This window comes from Danio aesculapii, chromosome 2, assembly GCF_903798145.1.
Source record: "Danio aesculapii chromosome 2, fDanAes4.1, whole genome shotgun sequence".
In the NCBI taxonomy this organism is placed as follows: domain Eukaryota; kingdom Metazoa; phylum Chordata; class Actinopteri; order Cypriniformes; family Danionidae; genus Danio; species Danio aesculapii.
Genome location: NC_079436.1, coordinates 723,207 through 745,430, shown reverse-complemented (window position 1 = coordinate 745,430; position 22,224 = coordinate 723,207). Strand labels below are relative to the sequence as shown.

General features: G+C 38.3%; 2 protein-coding genes across 2 annotated transcripts in view; both read left to right on the top strand.

Moving 5' to 3' along the window:
- ftr93 (finTRIM family, member 93) overlaps positions 1-7,027 on the top strand; it is a 12,808-nt gene extending 5,781 nt beyond the window's left edge. Inside the window, exons 5-8 of the mRNA XM_056470410.1 lie at positions 1,394-1,627; positions 3,412-3,580; positions 4,033-4,098; positions 5,979-7,027. Of these exons, the coding sequence (XP_056326385.1) occupies positions 1,394-1,627; positions 3,412-3,580; positions 4,033-4,098; positions 5,979-6,529 (1,020 nt within the window). The 3' untranslated portion in view covers positions 6,530-7,027. The remainder of the gene's footprint in view (positions 1-1,393; positions 1,628-3,411; positions 3,581-4,032; positions 4,099-5,978) is intronic.
- A 9,239-nt stretch (positions 7,028-16,266) lies between these two features.
- Positions 16,267-18,450, top strand: foxc1a (forkhead box C1a). The gene has a single exon (XM_056470399.1). The coding sequence runs from the start codon at positions 16,526-16,528 to the stop codon at positions 17,957-17,959; it is 1,434 nt and encodes a 477-aa protein (XP_056326374.1). The 5' UTR covers positions 16,267-16,525; the 3' UTR covers positions 17,960-18,450.
- The last annotated feature ends 3,774 nt before the right edge of the window (positions 18,451-22,224 follow it).

Sequence of the window (22,224 nt, the reverse complement as noted above, 5' to 3'; positions counted from 1 at the left end):
TAAATAATCTGATGGGTATTTGAGCTGAAGCTTTACAGACACATTCTGGAGACACCAACGAGTTATCTTACATCTTGTAAAAGGGATAAAATTAGAGCCCTTTAAATGCACCAAAATACACCCACTGGCCACTTTATTAGGTACACCTTACTAGTACCGGGTTGGACCCCTTTTGCCTTCAGAACTGCTTTAATCCTTCAGGGCAGAGATTCAACAAGCTACTGGAAATATTCCTCAGAGATTTTACTCCATATTGACATGATAGCATCACGCAGTTGCTGCAGATTTGTCGGCTGCACATCCATGATGCCAATCTCCCTTTCCACCACATCCCAATGGTGCTCTATTGGATTGACATCTGGTGACTGTGGAGGCCATTTGAGTACAGTGAACTCATTGTCATGTTCAATAAACCAGTCTGAGATGATTGGCGCTTTATGACATGGTGCGTTATCCTGCTGGAAGTAGCCATCAGAAGATGGAGACACTGTGCTCATAAAGGGATGGACATGGTCAGCAACAATACTCAGGTAGGCTGTGGTGTTGACACCATGCTCAATTGGTACTAATGGACCCAAAGAAAATCTCCCCCACACCATTACACCACCACCACCAGCCTGAACCGCTGATATAAGGCAGGATGGATCCATGCTTTCATGTTGTTGAGGCCAAACTCTGAGCCGAGCATCTGAATGTGGCAGCAGAAATGGAGACTCATCAGACCAGGCAACGTTTCTCCAATCTTCTATTGTCCAGTTTTGGTGAGCCTGTGTGAATTGTAGCCTCAGTTTCCTGTTCTTAGCTGACAGGAGCGGCACCCGGTGTGGTCTTCTGCTGCTGTAGCCCATCCGCCTCAAGGTTGGACGTGTTGTGTGTTCAGAGATGCTCTTCTGCAGACCTCGGTTGTAACGAGTGCTTATTTGAGTTACTGTCGCCTTTCTATCAGCTGGAACCAGTCTGGCCATTCTCCTCTGACCTCTTGCATCAACAAGGCATTTGCGCCCACAGAACTGCCGCTCACTGGATATTTCCTCTTTGTCGGACCATTCTCTGTAAACCCTAGAGATGGTTGTGCGTGAAAATCCCAGTAGATCAGCAGTTTCTGAAATACTCAGTCCAGACCGTCTGGCAGCAACAACCATGCCACGTTCAAAGTCTCTTAAATCCCCTTTCTTCCCCATTCTGATACTCGCTTTGACCTGCAGCAGATCGTCTTGACCATGTCTACATGCCTAAATGCAGTGAGCTGCTGCCGTGTGATTGGCTGATGATATATTTGCATTAACGATAAATTAGACAGGTGTACCTAATAAAGTGGCCGGTGAGTGTATATTGTCTGGATTCACTGAGAATGTGTAGTGAACTCATTTATTTTGTGGACTTTATATCTCAGCGCTCCGCCAATGCAGCTGTGCAGGACTGTCAGAGGATCTGCTTAGAGCTTGTCAGCTCCATCGAGAGAAACTGCGCAAAGCTGAAAAAGCAGATCAGAGATCAGGAAAAAACTGCAGTGAGTAAAGCTGAAGGAGTCTTGAAGAAACTGCAGGAGGAGATCGATGATCTGAGGAGGAGAGACACGGAGATGAAGCAGCTCACAGAAACACAGGATAACATTCATTTCCTGCAGGTAACAGGAAAACAAAACACAGCTGGAAAGGGTTTCTTTAAAGTCTGTGTGAAATTAAAACTCATGTTAACAAGCATAACTTTGGATGTTAATAATGCATTAGTAAATGTTGAATTAGGATTAATAAATGCTGCACTAGATTATTCACTAGACAAGTCAAGTTCACAGACAAACTTCATGGTGGCTTGAGAAAGCCTCGTCTGGAAGTGTGACGTAGTTTTAAAGTTTAAACAACTGAAGTAGTTTTGCAGAAACAGTTATAACTACACATATGTAGGTGTGTTTCTAGTTTGGATTGGCATGTTTCTTGCTTGGCTGTTGACAGAGGGTTCTGAGTGGTTGCTAAGTGGCTGCTAAAGTGTTCTGAATGGTTGCTTGGGTGTTCTGAGTGGTTGCTTAGATGTTGCCTGGCAGTTGATAGGGTGTTCTGAGTGGTTGCTTAGGTGTTGCTAGGCAGTTGATAGGGTGTTCTGAGTGGTTGCTTTGGTGTTGCTAGGCAGTTGATAGGGTGTTCTGAGTGATTGATAGTTGGTTGTCAAGGCGTTGCTAGAGTGTTTTGACTGGTTGTTAATGTGTTTCTATGCTTGGGTGTTCCAGGTAGTTGTTAAAGTATTACTAGGGGTTGCTAAGGTGTTGCTAGGCGGTTGTTATGGTGTTCTGAGTAGTTGCTAAGGCGTTGCTAGGGTGTTTTATGTGGTTGCTAAGGCATTGCTAGGCGGTTGCTAAGGTTTTGCTAGGTGGTTGCTAGGGTGTTATGAGTGGTTGCTAACGCGCTTGATAAGGTTTTTGCTAAGGTGTTGCTTAGCGGTTGCTAAGGTATTCTGAGTAGTTGCTCAGCAGTTGCTAGCATAAATTAGCCTAGTTCTAATATGAATTAGCATGTTGCTACGATGTTTTTGTATAAACTAGCATGCCGTTAGAATGCATTTAGTATGGGTTAGTATGTTGCTAGTATATTGTTAGTATGGGTTAGTATGTTGTTTGTATGGGTTAGTATGTTGCTAGTATGGGTTAGTATGTTGTTAGTATGGGTGAGTATATTGTTAGTATGTTGTTAGTATGGGTTAGTATGTTGCTAGTATTGCTTAGTATGTTGCTAGTATGGGTTAGTATGTTGCTAGTATGGGTTAGTATGTTGTTAGTATGGGTTAGTATGTTGCTAGTATTGCTTAGTATGTTGCTAGTATGGGTTAGTATGTTGTTACTATGGGTTAGTATGTTGTCAGTATGTTGTTAGTATGTTGCTAGTATGGGTTAGTATGGGTTAGTATGGGTTAGTATGTTGTTAGTATGTCCAATGTAAAGTCAATGACAGTTTTTATAATGGAAGTCTATAGGATAGCTGATAACCTAACCCTAACCCATAATGCAACACAATAAATCACATGTATGAAAAGAGAAATAATAAGGAAAAATAGAGTATAGTTTTAAAATAGAATAAAAATGACCCATGGTAAGTATGACAGCACTCTACCTTATTTTTAGTTCATGTCAAACTGGAGTACACATCTTTGTTCAGTAGTTAAACTGCAGTTAAATAAGGAGTTCTTACATCTATTTGATTGGCACAGCGATATCCTTAATCATCTCCCTGAGGGTAACATGGTAAAAGTCTATTGTGAAATGTCATCAGAAACATCATTCTGGGCTTTTTTCACAACAGCTATTTCTGTGTGGGAATAGAGCTGACTAGAGCAAGGTGATTTGTTTCAGCCCTAGTTTGTGTTTATGAGTGTCATTCCTTTTTTTTCCCTGATTGTGTTTATATTTTTGTGTGTCTGTAGAGTTTGCAGGCTCTGTCTGGTCCTCTTGGAGAATCTACAGACCATACAGCGCTGGAGATGACTGTCAGCTCTCAGACGTCTTTTCATTATGTGAAAGAATCTCTTTCTGCCATGAGAAAGAAGCTCGACGACTTCTGCAGAGTTGAATTGAAAACTATTTCTGACATAGGTAAAATTTAGGATTTATAAAGCATGAGTCAGCAATGTGGGCAGCACGGTGGCACAGTGGGTAGTGCTGTCGCCTCGCAGCAAGAAGGCCACTGGTTCGAGCCTTAGTTGGCATTTCTGTGTGGAGTTTGCATGTTCTCCCTGTGTTGGTGTGGGTTTTCTCCGGGTGCTCCGGTTTCCCCCACAACATGCGCTATAGGTCAATTGGGTAAGCTAAATTGTCTGTAGTGTATGAGTGTGAATGAGAGTGTGTGGGTGTTTCCCAGTGATGGGTTGCAGCTGGAAGGGCATCTGCATATGTTGGAATAGTTGGCGGTTCATTCCGCTGTGGCGACCCCTGATTAATAAAGGGACTGAGCCGAAAAGAAAATGAATGGATGAATGAGTCAGCAGTGTACTAGTGCAGTGAATATAAAGATGGTCTTTAATCAGCATGTCTTCTGTTCTCTTTAGTGAAAGCTGTGGAGATCATTCCCTCTCCCTCTCCTGAACCACAGACCAGAGAGCAGTTCCTACAGTGTAAGTTAGTACATGACACATATGCATACATTAATGTTGTTGAAACACACAGTGTTTGTTCACACCCGCTTAAGAGCAACATGAAAGCAAAAAGGTGAAAGTCAATAGAGACAAACCAGATTCTGGTGCAATTTTAAATCTAAAGCCCTAATGCAGGGGTCACCAATCTCGGTCCTGGAGGGCCAGTTCCCTCCAAGGTTTAGCTCCAACTTTCCTCAACACACCTGCCTGGGTGGTACACCTAGTAAGCCCTTGATTAGCTTGTTCAGGTGTGTTTGATTAGAGTTGGAGCTAAAATCTGCAGGACACCGGCCCTCCAGAAACAAGTTTGGTGACCCCTGCCCTAATGTGTGCCAATGGGCTAGTTGCATCTCTCCGCCATCTTGAATTTTACGGTCTAGCATGTGTGCAAAGCTACTCCCGGGTTCTCCTCTGACCTCTAAAGGTGCTCTAGCGACAGACGCTAGAAGCCATGGTCTTTAGCCTCCTTGGTAGAGCACCCCACTCCCATGCGGAAGGTCGCCGGTTCGATACCAGCTCGGAGCGGGTTGGGTGGCGTAGGACCGGCGGGGTTACATACAGAACATAGTTACACAATAAATATACATAGTGCACACAATTAAATTATGTTGCTAGTATGAATTAGTATGTTGCTAGTATTGCTTAGTATGTTGTTAGTATGGGTTAGTATGTTGTTAGTATGAGTTAGTATGTTGTTAGTATTGCTTAGTATGTTGCTAGTATTGCTTAGTATGTTGCTAGTATGGGTTAGTATGTTGCTAGTATGGGTTAGTATGTTGCTAGTATGGGTTAGTATGTTGTTAGTATGAATTAGTATGTTGCTAGTATGAATTAGTATGTTGTTAGTATTGCTTAGAATGTTACTAGTATGGGTTAGTATGTTGTTAGTATGGGTTAGTATGTTGTTTCTATGGGTTGGTATGTTGCTAGTATGTTGTTAGTATGGGTTAGTATGTTGTTAGTATGGGTTAGTATATTGTTAGTATGGGTTAGTATATTGTTAGTTTGGGTTAGTATATTGTTAGTTTGGGTTAGTATGTTGTAAGTATGGGTTAGTATATTGTTAGTATGGGTTAGTATATTGTTTGTATGGGTTAGTATATTGTTAGTATGGGTTAGTATATTGTTTGTATGGGTTAGTATATTGTTAGTATGGGTTAGTATGTTGTAAGTATGGGTTAGTGTATTGTTAGTATGTGTTAGTATGTTGTTAGTATGGGTTAGTATGTTGCTAGTATTGCTTAGTATGTTGCTAGTATGGGTCATTATGTTGCTAGTATGGGTTAGTATGTTGTTAGTATGGATTAGTATGTTGCTAGTATGGGTTAGTATGGATTAGTATGTTGCTAGTATGTTGTTAGTATGGGTTAGTATGTTGTTAGTATGGGTTAGTATGTTGCTAGTATGGGTTAGTATGTTGTTAGTATGGGTTAGTATGTTGCTAGTATGGGTTAGTATGGATTAGTATGTTGTTAGTATGTCCAATGTAAAGTCAATGACAGTTTTTATAATGGAAGTCTATAGGATAGCTGATACCCTAACCCATAATGCAACACAATAAATCACATGTATGAAAAGAGAAATAATAAGGAAAAATAGAGTATAGTTTTAAAATAGAATAAAAATGACCCATGGTAAGTATGACAGCACTCTACCTTATTTTTAGTTCATGTCAAACTGGAGTACACATCTTTGTTCAGTAGTTAAACTGCAGTTAAATAAGGAGTTAGTGCACACAATTAAATTATGTTCAAACAAAAACTTTTAATTTGGATGTGATTATTGTGGTTATTTTTTGCCCAGCACTATAGTTAGAACGTATGTGACATCTACTGTATAATGTTTGTCTGTTTTTCCAGATTCCTGCCAGCTGAAACTGGATCTGAACTCAATATGTCCAGCCCTCGGACTGTCTGAAGGAAACACTGAGATGTTTCAGGGTGACACGTGGTATAATTATCCTGATCATCCAGACAGATTCGATTACTGGGAGCAGGTGCTGTGTACACAGAGTGTGTGTGGACGCTCCTACTGGGAGATTGAGCGGAGTGAGACTGGTTCTGTGGACATCGCAGTGTCATATAAGAACATACAGAGGAAGGGTGATTATAATAGGAGGGAGTGTTTATTTGGGTTTAATGATCATTCCTGGAGTCTGGGTTTCAGCAGTTACCGTAGCTCTTCCAGATGCACATTCACTCACAACAGCATAGAGACTGAACTCCCTTTCTTCCCGACATCCCTTAAAATAGGAGTGTATGTGGATCACAGAGCGGGAACTCTGTCCTACTACAGCGTCTCTGATAAAATGAGCCTCATCCACAGAATCCAGACCACATTCACCCAGCCACTCTATCCTGGATTCAGAGTTATCTATGGGACGTGTATGAACCTGTGTGATTTATCATAATAGAGATATGCTCAAGGGGAGCTATTATGCAGAAATCACTTTATAAGGGGTTTAAACCCAGTAGTGTGTCAGCAGTGTGTGAATATCTCCAGCTTTTAATGGTCAACATGAATTAATTGTGTTTGTTCTAATCAGACTTGATCAAAACAGTCTGCAGAAACACTTTGATTGACATTCTCCCTTTGTATGATGTCATCAGAGGGGGAAAGCCCCGCCCATTATCTCTCTCTCATTAGTATAAACAGCAGCCATCTGCTGTTAGTTTTGAATCAGCCACTATGCTGGCATACAGGCGTTTGTAGCTCCGCCCTGTTTTGAAAAGAGCCCAATCTCATTTGAATTTAAAGAGACAATAGAAAAATAGACTTGAAACCTAAAACTTGTATAAAATGATGTATGATGAGTGAAATATAATGTGTAAATCTCTGTGATTTGTCAAAATAGAGATATATTAGAATGGTGTTGGTCTTAAAGGGGTAGTTCACCCAAAAATGAGAATTCTGTCATCATTTATTCTCCCTTTACACAGAATTAAACCCAAACACAGAAGATGTTTCAAAGAAAGCTGGAAAAAAGGGTAACCATTGACTTCCACAGTGTTTGTTTTTCCTACTATGGGAGTCAAGGGTTACATGTTTTCAGCTCTCTTCACAAATCAACCTTTAACATTAGGTTTGTTCATATTTGACCCAGTGCCGAGTTAAAACAACCCATAATTTTTTATAGTCACAGTTTAAAACAAGTGCTGGATTGTTTTAGACAAACGCTGGGTCAAATATGGACAAATTCAATGTTTGGGTTAAAAAAAATGTCATTTAAATTTAATGCAAAAAAAAGTACTCAATGTTAGGTTTGTCCAATGTTGGGTCACAGGCTGTAAAAAATGCTGGGTCGAACATGGATAAAACCAATGGTTGTGTCAAAAAAAGTAATTCAAATTTAATGCAAAAAAAAGTACTCAATGTTAGGTTTGTCGAATGTTGGGTCACACGCTTTAAAAATGCTGGGTTGTTTTAGCCCAACACTGGGTCAAATATGGACAAATTCAATGTTTGGGTTAAAAAAAATGTCATTTAAATTTAATGCAAAAAATGTACTCAATGTTAGGTTTGTCCAATGTTGGGTCACAGGCTGTAAAAAATGCTGGGTTGTTCTAGACTAACACTGGGTCAAACATGGATAAAACCAATGGTTGTGTCAAAAAAAGTAATTCAAATTTAATGCAAAAAAAATGTACTCAATGTTAGGTTTGTCCAATGTTGGGTCACACGCTTTAAAAATGCTGGGTTGTTTTAGCCCAACACTGGGTCAAATATGGACAAATTCAATGGTTGAATTAAAACATGACATTTAAATTTAATGCAAAAATGTACTCAGTGTTTCTCAAGGTTTTGTTCATATCTGATCCAGTGTTAGGTCAGAGGCTGTAAAAAGGCTGGGTTGTTTTGGCCCAGCACTGGGTCAAATATGGACCAACTAAACCAAAGCAGCTTCCGCGTTACACGTCATGTCATCATATGTCTTTTTTGTAATGGCCGTTTCTCTGCGTTGTGATATCCTCTTAAGGCCCAAGGTGTGTTTTTACATGCATTTTTTATTTCTCTTTGCTCTTTGGGCTTATTAGAACCTAATTATAATAAAAACCTAAGTATCATCTTTTGATATGATGTACTTTTAGAGACAAATTATGTCCATATATGTTTTCTTGTGGATGTTTTTTTAATGCAATATAAATAGACATTGTTTTTTACTTGCTTTGACTATCAGAGAGTAAACACAATTCCCCAAATTTCAATTTTGGACAGTTAAAGATAGTGGGACATTTGATATGCTGCAAAACAAAATATAAAACATTTAAAGTATTTTAAATAGCCACTTAAGAGCTAAAATGAGCCCTAGGAGGCTATAATACTGTTTTAATATTCAAAAGAAGCTCCACACTAATATGGTCACGCTGAGGTGATTGTCATGTTGGGGTGAGTTACCCTTTTACAGACTGAAATTTCTCTTATTCTGTCATTTTAGACTGATTATACATCTTTATGGGTATTTTCTTAGATATAATGATTTTTAAACAGTACAGACCATGTAACATTGTCAAAGTACTTCATGCTGTGTGATATATCAGCTGTTTTCCTGATGGGGATCAAAAAAAAAAACTATTTTACTGGTATTGCTATACTTGTGGGGACATTTGGTCTGTAGAATTTTATTTATTTACATTTTTGGGAACAAAGTTAAATTCCAATCTGTCTAACAATTGATTGCAATGATTAACGTTATTAAGTGGCGCAGTGGGTAGCACAATCGCTTCACAGCAAGAAGGTCGCTGGTTCGAGCCCCAGCTGGGTCAGTTAGCGTTTTTGTATGGAGTTTGCATGTTCTCCCTGTGTTGGCGTGGGTTTCCTCCGGGTGCTCCGGTTTCCCCCACAAGTCCAAAGACATAGGTGAATTGAGTAAGCCTAATTGTACGTAGTGTGTGTGAATGAATATGGATGTTTCCCAGTGATGGGTTGCAGCTGGAAGGGCATCCGCTGCATAAAACAAATGCTGGATAAGTTGGCGGTTCATTCCGCTGTGGCGTCCCCGGATTGATAGAGTGACTAAGCTGAAAAGAAAATAAACGAATGATAAATAAAGGTGGGCGAATAATTTAGACAACTGTGTGTGTTCATTTTCCTCCAATCCAGCATGAAACTCTTCTAACAGTTTGATTTGTAATGAGGTATTTGGAGTTTGAGAGTGGAGTTCACAACTTACACACTTTAATTGATCATTGTGTCACTTTTGCACATGTCATTCATATATTTTTAAATGCAAATGTCATTTACATGTTGTTAACTGTTGATTTGTTATAGAAATGCATGTTTAAAATAAACTGATGCAACTTTAGATTTTGGATGTTGGAGCAGAGACACTGCTCACTGCTAAACATAATATAGTGAGTCTTTTCATGCATTCATTTCTGGTTATCAAAATACCCATGCAATTTAAGTGTGAACATGTCTCAGATCTGCAGAGTTTAGCTTCATCCCTGAACAAACACACCTGAACAAGCTAATCAAGCTCTGCAGGATTAGAAGAGTTGCAGGCATGGGATTTTGATCTGGTTTAGAGCTCAGCAGGACGGTAAACCCAGTCCTGGGTTGTTGCTCGAGGGGATAGAGCTGTGGCTGGAAGTTTATATTAATCCATTAATTGTATTTTATTAAAGCCTACTCCAACACAAACCCTCACAGTTCTGTAAAAGCAGTAATTATACAGAGTGTTATTTATATTATTTATTAAATTACATGCTCAAATGTACATTATTAATGCCTACCCCTACCCTAAACTCAGTCCTCCCAGTACTGTAAATCATATTATTTATTAAATTAGCTGTTAAATTGTATTTTATAAACTCCTACCACTACTCCGACCCTCATATTAAAGTAAAAACAGTAATTATACTGACTATTATTCATATTAGTTACTAAATTATTTATTAATTGCATTTTATTAATGTCTACCCCTAACCCAAGCCTCAAAATAACATCAAAACAGTAATTATAGAGTGTCATCTTTAATATTTATTAAATAAGCCATTAAATTATATTTTATTAACGCCTACCCTTATCTCAACCCTCACAGTAATGTAAAAACAGTAATTATGCAGACTATTATTCATATTAGTTAATAAATTATCCATTAATAGCATTTTATTAAGGTCTACCACTACCCCAACCCTCAAAATAATATCAAAATTCAGTATTTTTAGTAATAACACTATTCTGTTATTCAGTAATAACAACAGTAATTATACTGACTATCATTCATATAATTTATTAGATTCTCCGATAATTGTATTTTATTAAAGTCTACCCCTGCCCCAACCTCTCACGGTAATGTGTAAACAGTAATTATCACTGTACGGTAACTGTAGTGTTGTGATAATATAAATAATTCTGGTTAACTTCAGACCTTAGATGTATCCCGTTTAGACTTCACCCTGTGCTGGATGTTTGCATCCTGACCAAGCAGGAATAAAGATCTCCAGTTTAAGACTCTTACAGTAATGCCTGATGGGCTCCTAAAACAACAACAGTGAACTGAACATAATGAGATCCTGTAGTTTCAGAGTTTAATGCTCTTAAATGGTCATCTCTCTCAGCACTTGCAGCACATACAGCTGAAGTCTAAATTATTCGCCCTCCTGTGAATTTCTTCATCAAATATTCCCCAAATGATGTTGAACAGATTCAGGAATTTCTCACAGTATTTCCTGTAATAGTTTTTCTTCTGGAGTCTTATTTGTTTAATTTCGGCTAGAATTAAAGCTTAAACACATTTTAAGGTCAATATTATTAGCCCCCTTAAGCAATGTTACTTTAAATGTCACTTTAAGCTGAATACTATTATCTTGACGAATATCTATATAATCTAGTATACACACACACACACACACACACGTTTAATAGTAATTTTAGTAACTTAAATTTAGCAATATAACCTATTTTTTCTGAACTGCAGTGTGTCTATGTGGCCTCTGGAGGGCGCAGTCTTCACTATGAGGAGTTCATATCATGAATCGGCCTTGAATTCGCAGCTCTGCAGTGTAAATAAACACAGATGTGAGATGCTCATTTCTGATGACAGAACACTGGTGAGTCTTTACCCTGAAAACACATCTAGAAATGGACTGGACAACATGAATGTTTGCAGATTTTTGAGCTGAATGCATCATCTTAGCAGTTTTGTCGTTTTAATTTGTAGATGTTTATTCAATTCAGTTCAATTATTCTTTATTTCTTTAGCGCTTTAACAATGTAGATTGTGTCAAAGCAGCTTAACACAGAAGTTCCAGTAGATTGAAACTGTGTCAGTCCAGTTTTCAGAGTTGGAATGTACTGTAAGGGTTTGTTCGTGTCGTTTTAATCATAATTTTATTTAAAGTTTGTTTGCGATCCAGCGAAGGATGTAGGTCTACTCGGCTTACTCAGCTTATGTGCCTTTTCCATCTGTTTCCCATACGGAAATCTGATAGCCGAAATTAAAAATATACAAACTACATACAAGTTCATGTTTGGATTTTTATAATATATTTCATATTTGGATATATAACTCCCCTACAGATATCAGGGCGACGCAGTAGCGCAGTAGGTAGTGCTGTCGTCTCACAGCAAGAAGGTCGCTATTTCGAGCCTCTGCTGGGTCAGTTGGTGTTTCTGTGTGGAGTTTGCATGTTCTCCCTGCGTTCACGTGGGTTTCCTTCGGTTGCTCCGGTTTCCCCCACTAAATTGTCCGTAGTGTATGTGTGTGCGAATAAGTGTGTATGTGTTTCCCAGTGATGGGTTGCGGCTGGAAGGGCATCCGCTGCATAAAACAAATGCTGGATGAGTTGGCGGTTCATTCTGCTGTGGCGACCCCGGATTAATAAAGGGACTAAGCCGAAAAAAAAAAATGAATGAATTTATATATATATATATATATATACACACAGCCATTTTTACAATTTTGTTGCACTATTTCAATATTTTGACATATTTGTAGCTTAAATAACACATGCTAATTGTGAAATCCAAATATGAACTTGGCAAATTTCATATGACATCGCCATATCTCAGATTTTAGATGGGTTTCCGTACATTTACTTGATATTACTTGTAACTGTTGGTTAAACAAATTTATAGAAATAAAAGTTTTAAATGCATTTATGATAAATAAATAATTCTTCGGAGTGCGCGTGTCCTGCAGTGACGTCATGAGCCTCTCCATGACATACAGGCCACCTTCCGCAGGTTTGCGTGTTTATAATTGCATCTTTACGTATAATTACGGTACAATTCCAGACACCACAAGCAAGATCTCTCTTTTTTTCCAAACCCTGCTTAATCATCTTCTAAACTCGAACACCATAGACAGTTAATGCAAACTATGACCACACGGGGGCAGCAATGTCAAATTAATATGAATGATCTGGAGTTACTAACCCAACAGAAAGGTAGGAGGGTGTTTCGATCTAAAATGATGGGTTGTTTCTACCCAAAGTTGAAGGTACTGATAAACTCAACGCTTGGGTTTAAAAAAAATATCATTTAAAAAATTTACTCCACTCTTTGGGCAGTCCATTTATTTCAAATTATTTCCAAATTATACACAAATCCAGCATTTTTAAAGGTTTTAAAGGATTAATTTTAAAAGTTCTATCCGATTCTGAAAAAAAAATGCATTTTATTTAATTGTAAAATAACAGTGTTTAATAATAAATAATAAATAAATAACAGATGTTTTCATTTCATGTTTTTAAAATAGTTTTTAATACTACACATTGGTGTTGTGTTGTCTAAAATGGAAATATGTGAAAACATGGCATTTTTGCTATTTTGAACTGTTGTAATTTTATGCATTAAATATAATGTTATTTTTTTATTTTAGATGTAGAAGAAAATGCTTAGTTTGCAGAACAAAACAAAAATACGTTTCACTCACACACATTCACTCTAATAATTTCAGGTTATTTCAACCCAATTCTGGGTGTAATGGGGACTAGCCCAACTCCTGGGTTAATTCTTTTTTTTTTATTAAATGAATAGTACCAAATTTAAGGTTTTTTGGTTTTAATGTTTGGGTTAGTTCATATTTTACGTAATTTGGGTTGAAATAACCCTGCATTTTTTAGAGTGATGTTTATATTTTGCAACCTAGCTACCACAACAATATTATTATTATTATTATTATTATTATTATTATTATTATTATTATTATTATTATTATTATTATTATTATTATTATTAGCCCTTTATTTCACAGGGACAATGCAAACAAAGCCTCCGAATTGGCTACATATTTGGGCGAAAAGTACAAAATACAAATCACTCAAAGACATAAACAATAATATCATAATAAAATCCCATGTTTTTAAAGCTTATATTTTGTTCATTTGAATCAAATTATGTTTTTCCTTTTTACATTTAATTGTCTTAATTGATATTTATATTTGCTTAGATATACAAATAAATCCAAATGGTCACTGTTGGATAAAGTAGCCATGTGAACTAGTGGATATAATGACCGACCGATGGCGCTGTGGACTCATGGACTCCTCATAGACTTCTCCGACATTAATGACAAAACTAGCGGAAAGTTAGCCGAGGCTTGTCCTTATTTAGTTTTACTTTTCACCTTTTATCAAATGTTGTTCAAAACGCTGCCTCAGTAGTTTGCTCAGAACTGTTCAAGACTTCTTCTGTTCATTTACATCAAGTTTATTCTATTGTTTTTTTTATTCTGAATGCCGCTTCTTCCAAAGACTAAAACATTTCACACATAAAACACTGGTATATCTGACAGCTTACAATTAATAAAACGTATTTAATTTGTTTAGCTTTGAGAAGAAATGTTATTTCAGTGCACAGACATCTTGCAATTCTGTTGTCGTACATATTTTATCGCTCTTATTTTCGAGTAAATCAGCATTAAAGTATTTCACATTTTGGCTTCCTTTAATAAAAGCTAAATTAATCAGTTTAAGGCTGTTTGATCCACACATACACAGACTAAATTGTTAAGTAACACGTTTAGTTTACTGACAATTCTATATAGGCCTATAAACAGTTTTACTTTACATAATAAAAACAAAGTTCAGTATCGTTAATTGAAGCGAATTGTTTGTTTATATTAGCCTGCTATGCTAACATAAAAATGCGATAAGCGTGTATTTCTAATTTATTAGCCTATATGTCATTGTAATAGTGTAATCTGGTTGATTTTAAATCATATTTGTTTTACTATAGAGATTATTTCAAACCTAAAACAACACCCTGTTTTTATTTGACAGAACTCGATGTAGCCTATACCAATTTGTAGGCTATTAGTCTGAAGCTATTTTATTTTGCGCTTCAACAGAACTAAGTTAAATGGATTTTTGTTCTCAGATTATGAAGGCATGCCGTTTCTTTGCTTACAATTAGAGTCGTGTTTTTAACAAGGCTGTTGTCGGCTTCTGCGGAGGTAGCAGGTTTAATTGGCTGGAATGGGAGCTCGGGGTGGGCAGGAGTTTGGGGTTAAGCAAGAGGCGCGCACTGAATTGTACAAATAGCCTGGGGCACAAGAAAAAGTTCATGCCCGGGTCTCTGTAAGGAGAAACCAGTGAAGTATCAGCTAGTCCATGGTCACTTAATCAGAGCGACCTGTGGGGGATTAGGAAGATATTGTGACCGCAACTTGGCCTTACAATTATCATTCACAATTAAATGTTGTGTCCCTCCCCCAATCTTCATCTCGCAAGGGATGAGTGGCCGTCTTACATTTGAAGAATTAGGGCGGATTGTTTTGATTTACTTGTAAATAGCTATACAATGCACATTATTCCGTTTTATTTAGCGGGTTTACACTCAATTTTTTTTATTTGTTCAAACTACTTAATTAAAACAAGCTAAAAACAACACAAGTCTTTAGATTTCATTGGGACAACTTAATTTTTTATGTTCAATCCACATAAATTTATTAAAAGTGTTAGGTTAGCTTGTGTTGGGACAGCATGGATGAATTGTGTGGAACCCTGCACTTTTAACAATCTAGGCCCGCATGTAAAACACAAATTAAATTAGTATAAAGATGTATTTTGTAGATTTAAAAAATATATATAATAACAATGGAAAGGAGTTAGTAATTTATAAAACGTGCACGTCATTTTTCAGAGCTTATATATTTAAAAATAATCCAAATAAACATTTATATGCGCTAGTAATCATCTCTGTTTCGTATAAATAAATGTTTAGGGGATTGCTTTGCAAGTAAACCACTTTACGAAGCCATCGGTTTTATTGACATGCCATAAAATAGCGTAGAGGCGCTAAGGTGAAGGATGACATAATTCTCACCCGTTTGACCAACGGTGACACATGTGAGGTGTTTTGCTTTACCCATTTGTTTCTCAGGGCTTTTAATCTCGCTCGCACTTGGAGCAAACTTTCGCACCTCTGCTCTTTCTCCAGAGTCTTCTTAACTTACTTAATTCCAGCATAATGAGCTCTCTGGCCTGGATGCTGGGCTTTGATCCGCTCAGCAGTGTTGATTGAGACCGTTAACTAACAGCCCGTGTTAATAAAGAACTAGCAGTGCGACTTAAAATGCAGGAAGCCTCCGACCGGAGATTATTTACACTAAGTCCCATATTGATTATTTGAAAACAAATGTCCTCCAAACTTACTAATGGGCTTCATGTGGTGGAGCGAAATACACGTCATTACCATTCATTATTACCACTTGTTTTACACTGGATTAAAGTTTATGTATAAGTTATTAATCGAACATGGTGGTAAAAAAATCAGTTTACATATATATATTATTATATATTATATTATTTATATATTTATATTATTTATTATTTATATTATATTATTATTTATATTATTTATATAATATATTATTTATATATATATATTATATACGCATAAAGTAGTTATTAATAAATGATTTAGACACACGATATATATTAATATACCATTTTCATTAAAATATTTATGGTTTGCTGTGTATCCGCGCTGTGTGGCTGTACTTTGCGGAGAAACTATGATTCTTTAGCGTCTGGAGAAGTGTGTGTTTGGCCAGGGTGGGCTGGGACGTCCCAACACCTCTCGTTTTTCTTCAACCTTGTGTGTGGCCGCTCGCTTGCATGGCCCGACCTACCATTGGACAGCTTAGATGTTTTTGGGAGGAGTCTTACTGGCAGCAAAAGGGGAGAAGTATTGAAGTGCGCAAAAACTATTATGTAGTGACCGATGCTTAGTGTTCAGAAGTTTTCCAATGCGCGCTCCGAGAGAAAGAGGTGGCAAGTACTCGAGTCTAATCAACACCCGGTGCAATAGTCGCGTTTTGTAAATACGGTGGACTCTGGGGTGGACTGCATTCCCAGATTCAGAGGAGGCGCATTACAAGCAGGATTGTGTGTGTGTGGATTTCTTCAGCCTTCCTTACTTGTTCTTCGCCAGCTGTACGCCGTTTTGGAGAGCAGTCATGCAGGCGCGCTATTCTGTCTCCAGTCCCAACTCGCTGGGAGTTGTGCCGTACATCAGCAGCGACCAAAGTTATTACCGGGCCGCCACCGGAGGGGGGTACACCGGCATGCCAGCCCCCATGAGCATGTACTCTCACGCGGCCCACGACCAGTACCCCGCTAGCATGGCGAGGGCATATGGGCCTTACACTCCCCAGCCGCAGCCTAAGGATATGGTGAAACCCCCGTACAGCTACATTGCGCTCATCACAATGGCAATCCAGAACTCCCCGGACAAAAAGGTGACCCTTAATGGTATTTATCAGTTCATCATGGAGCGCTTTCCCTTTTACAGAGACAACAAGCAAGGCTGGCAGAACAGCATCCGACATAATTTATCCCTGAACGAGTGCTTTGTCAAAGTTCCACGCGATGATAAGAAACCCGGAAAAGGCAGCTACTGGACCCTCGACCCGGACTCGTATAATATGTTTGAGAACGGCAGCTTTTTGAGGCGACGACGGCGATTTAAAAAGAAGGACGCCATGAAGGATAAGGAGGACCGAGGTGTTAAGGAGGCGCCGTCCCGCCAGGCGCAGCCGCAGGCCCGCGAGCAGGAGCAGTCGGTGCCTGGCTCGCAGCCCGTGCGCATTCAGGACATTAAAACCGAGAACGGCACGTCCACTCCTCCTCAGGCCGTTTCGCCCACGCTAAGCACCGTCCCGAAGATCGAGAGCCCCGACAGCAGCAGCAGCATGTCGAGCGGCAGCCCGCACAGCATCCCGTCCACCCGCTCCCTCAGCCTGGACAGCGCCGGAGAGCAGCAGCACCACCAGCCCCCCGCGCAGGGCTTCAGCGTGGACAACATCATGACCTCCCTCCGCGGATCGCCGCACAGCTCCGGAGAGCTCACCCCGTCTCTCGTGGCTCCCTCGCGGACAGGTATAACGCCCACGTTGTCCCTGAATTACTCCCCCAATCAGTCGTCCGTGTACAGCTCACCCTGCAGCCAGAACTCTATCTCGACTACCTCCAATGCCACCTATCACTGCAACATGCAGGCCATGAGCTTGTACGCGGGCGGAGATCGCTCGGGCCACTTGGCGACCACTGCCACCACCGTGGACGAAACTCTGCCTGATTACTCGATCACGACCACCACGTCGTCGTTGAGCCACGGTAATCTGAGCTCGGCCCAGGAGGGCCACCATCCGCACCAAGGGCGCCTCGCCTCATGGTACCTAAACCAGGCCGGAGACATTGGCCACCTAGGCGCGACGTACCCGGCGCAGCAGCAGAACTTCCATTCGGTTCGAGAGATGTTTGAATCGCAGAGAATCGGTCTGAATAATTCGCCGGTAAACGGGAATAACAGCTGTCAAATGTCGTTTCCCCCGAGCCAGCCCATTTACCGCACGTCGGGGGCTTTTGTGTATGACTGCAGCAAGTTTTGACCAAACAAGTATTCCGATTTCTTTTTGATTTTTGTCTTGTTGTTCTTGATTTCCCCCCATTCTTTTCATCGATACTGACAGACGCTGATATTTACTACCCCGTGATGGACTGAAAAGAAACACAAACGCGAGTCAGACACTTGATCTTGGTTTGTTAAGGACAGTGTTACTTCGAATAACACGTAAGTCTTCTTGGTTTTTGTGAGCTATATGCTGGGCTGTGTTGAAATGCGTCAGACGTTTATGGACTTGTTATTAAGTGTAAATTGCATATAGTAATTTATTTCTAAAGTGTAGCCGGATATTATGGACCAAACACCAGAAAGTGTTTCTAAATTGAACTTCATTCATTGTCCAAATGTTCCATTATTATAACAAGGGACGGAACATGTATAACGCCATAACCTTTCAAATGATCTCCTTTGTTGAAAAAGTATTCTGAAGGAACTGCATTGTTTGTTTAATAAATTGCCATGCTATTTGAGTTAAAATTAGGCTACGCCTGATTTCTTAAACCCATGCCAACAAACATGTGTGCTGCTAGCGGAGTAATAACGCACAATAACTCGAAAACGGTTCCAATTACCGAAATAAATGAAGCAAATGAGCGCGTCTAGATGATTGGAGTTTACTGCGGCACACTTGAACGATTGTCTTATCTTAAAATGATCCAGACCGCACGCGTAGAGATAAATACACGCCGATCACGCACATTCATTCATGTGAAAATAATCAGCTGTTCCGCATGCAAATTACTCAATGTTTCAGCTTTTTAGGGATCTGTGCATTACTACATCTTCACTCTTCAGTTCCGCTAGCCACTGCTTTCTGAGATCTTTCAATTATTTACACCTATGTAGGCATTTTAACCATTTTAGTGATTCGTACAATCTATATTAGTAGTGTTGTTTCTTTTATAATTAATGCATTGATTAAAATGTTAAGTGTGACTGATTTATATTTAAATTCTTAAATTAAAAGTATGGGTTTTGTTAGTCTATAAATGTTGCTTATTAATAGCAACAGTAGCATTAGACTCAAACCTGTGGTCTAATTAAATTTAATTATATAAACAGGTCCTTCTAATTTATCTCTTCATTTTTTTTAAGTAAATATTAAGTTCTTAGTTTTACACCAATAAACGTCATTTTAAAGGCTGATAACTACATCTTTAATGCTTTTAACAATGCAGTAAGTAGCAATAAAATCAAACTTTTCCGTGCATATTTATATTTTACTTGCTGTGAGTGTGCGACGTGTTTTTGATGATGTGTTCTTACGCAACTCCGTGTGCCAGACGTGCACTGTCTGTCATCATCCTGACCTGAGGCCTTTGGTAACAGTCTCTCAGTCATTGTAATTCACCGCGTGTGTTCAGCGTCCACGTGTTTACTTGCGCATAGCTTGGTTAATATCATACCAGACATGCCAAAGATGCCCAAATCTCCACTAGAGGATTGGACATGAGTTATAGAAGGCGCCGCGCTGGGGCTTCATAAATAAGAAGCGCGCTCTCAGAAAAGGGCCTAACACGGGAAAACAGGGTAAAATCACCAAAGCAAGAGTTGTAGATTGTATTAGTGCAAATCTGCTCATTTATTTCAACAAGTTGAAACGCCTGAATTAAAATACGTGATTTATATTTTTATTTATAGGCCCTGTTGAGACTGAGGGGGACGAAAAATAAGCGAATTGGAACTTTTTTTAATTCTGATTAATTTTAAATGAGTAGATGTGACAACATAAGCACGGAATTATCAACAATCTAAATAAAATAAATAATATAAAATAATAGGAATATTAAATGTTGGAAAAATAAAAACATATGTTATGTTTGTGAAAGCTGTATGCATATCGACTATTATTATTATTATTATTATTATTATTATTACAGAATATTGTGTTCTTATGTGTATATTGTTCAGTCTACAGCCCAGTTATAGGCCCAGAGACCTCGAGGGCAAACGCACACGTGTTCTCATTGCCTCCGTGCTTCACTTATTTTCATTGCATGAGCGGTTGGTAGTGATTACAGCGGTTAATTAATCGGCCAATTAACTAGCGTTCGTCAACAAAACGTCTCGGATTTTGCCTCTTTCCCTAGCTATGGTATGTGGTAAATGTACTCATATTGAGCTCGACAAAAACAATATAGATTTTACAAACATTTAAGCCAAAATAGACTTTATTTCACACTCTTGGTGTTCACATGTTTCAATACAGCAGCCCTTTTAAATAATTAAATAACTCGTTTTATATCGCCTCAGACAAACCCTCGACACTTCAACAGTAATACTAGCCTTAAGATAAGATAATATACATTATTATTACTATTATTATTACTATTATTATTATTATTATTATTATTAGTTCTTGTTGATAGTATTAATGTTACCATTATTAGTAGTACTAGTAGAAGCTATTATTATTATTATTATTATTGATAATAATAATAAAATTATAATAATAGGAATTAATTTCAAGCCTTCAGACATGAAACGTGACACCTATCACTTTAAAACTGTACATAATTATTTTATTTTAGCTTTAATTTAAAAATTTAAGTTATTTCAACCCAATTCTGGGTGTAATAAGGATTCATTCAACTTCTTGGTTAGTTTTTCATTTAACTAATAGTCCATATTTGACCCAATTTGGGTTTAAATAACCCAGAAATTTTTAAAGTGCAGTTAATCAAGTTTCTTTATGTAATACAATTTGTTTTAAGTTAGAATGGCTCGTAAAATTAATTTGATTCCACTTTAAAACAATGGCATGGTTGACATACATTCTTCAGTGTACAAATTAATTTACAGTTTACAAATTATTGTGCAAATGATCGTCTGATCGCAGCGAATTTTGGCCTACACAGCGCATTCTCTCAGCACAAAAAAAAGTTGTAATCATGCTCATAAAAGTCATTAGAGCCTTTCCCGAGTAATAAACAAACGTCGTGTTAAGCCCAAGATTGATGGCGCCCTCACAGAACGGGCCAGGTCAGGAAGGAATAAAATTCAATCAGTGCGCAGGAATCATTTTTCACGAGACGGAAAAGGCAGAAGGGGACGGGGGTCAGCAGGGAGGATGTCGGCCGCCGGAGCACCATCAACAATACCAGCTAAACCAAGGTGCTTTCAAACCCCAAATCTCTCTTAAATCTGGATGATTTCGAGCTCCCACTCCAGCAGTCGGGTTAATCGATCTTGAGCAGAGTTGCGTGAATTAGTGGACAGTTCAGGTGAAGAGGTTTTTCTGCGTGCGGGCCTTATTGGGAGGTCTTGGGTTGTAGTTTTAATTTTGAAGACTGTAATTTTGACATTTTGTCTCTCCTTTTCAAAACATATGCCAAAGTAATTGGCGGTTCATTCCACTGTGGCGACCAATGATAAATCAGGGACTACGCCGAATGAAAAATGAATGAATGAATGAATGAATGAATGAATGAATGAATGCTTCTCTTTTTTTAAACAAATCAAATTTCACCCAACTGTTGAGTTTAATTTGACGCTCTTGGTCTTGGATTTTAGTGAGATGTAGGTTTTTGAGCCAGACTGAAATGTTGACATTCTGTTTTTACACATTAATAAATTCACATAATTCACATTAATCAAATAATTCCAGATTATCTATAGTGAATACATCTGATGCACACACTAAAAATTTTGGATTTTTTAACACAATCCTGGATCAAATACGGGCGAACCTAGCGTTGGGTTAATTAATAAGTTTTAACACTGAATTTAAATTCGTTTTTTATTCACCCACTGTTGAATTTCATTTGACGCTTTTATTGGAGGTCTTGGATTCAGTGAGATTTAGATTCTTGCGGCAGATTAAAATTGACATTTAGTCTCTCCTTTTCATCCGCTGTGTAAAACATATTCCCGAGTAATTGGCGGTTCATTCCACTGTGGCGACCCTTCATAAATCAGAGATTAAGCCTAAGGAAGATTAATGAATGTCTCACCTTTTTAAACACATCATTCCAGATTATTTGAAGTTCATACATCTGATGCACACTCTTAAAATGTTGGGTTGTTTTAATGCAATCCTGTGTCAAATATGGACTAACTTAGGGTTGGGTTAATTTTTAACTAATAAATTTGAATATTTTTTTTAACCCAAACTATTGAGTTTATTTGTTAGTGAGATCTTGATGTATGGGCCAGACTTGAAATGTTGTGTGTTTTATATATTGTACACACTAAAAAATGCTGAGCCGGAAAATATTTTGATCTTACCACCACTGAGTTAGCTTGACCGAG

Excerpts from the sequence above, each read along its gene's own strand:
- foxc1a (XM_056470399.1), top strand. The coding sequence starts at position 16,526 with ATGCAGGCGCGCTATTCTGTCTCCAGTCCCAACTCGCTGGGAGTTGTG.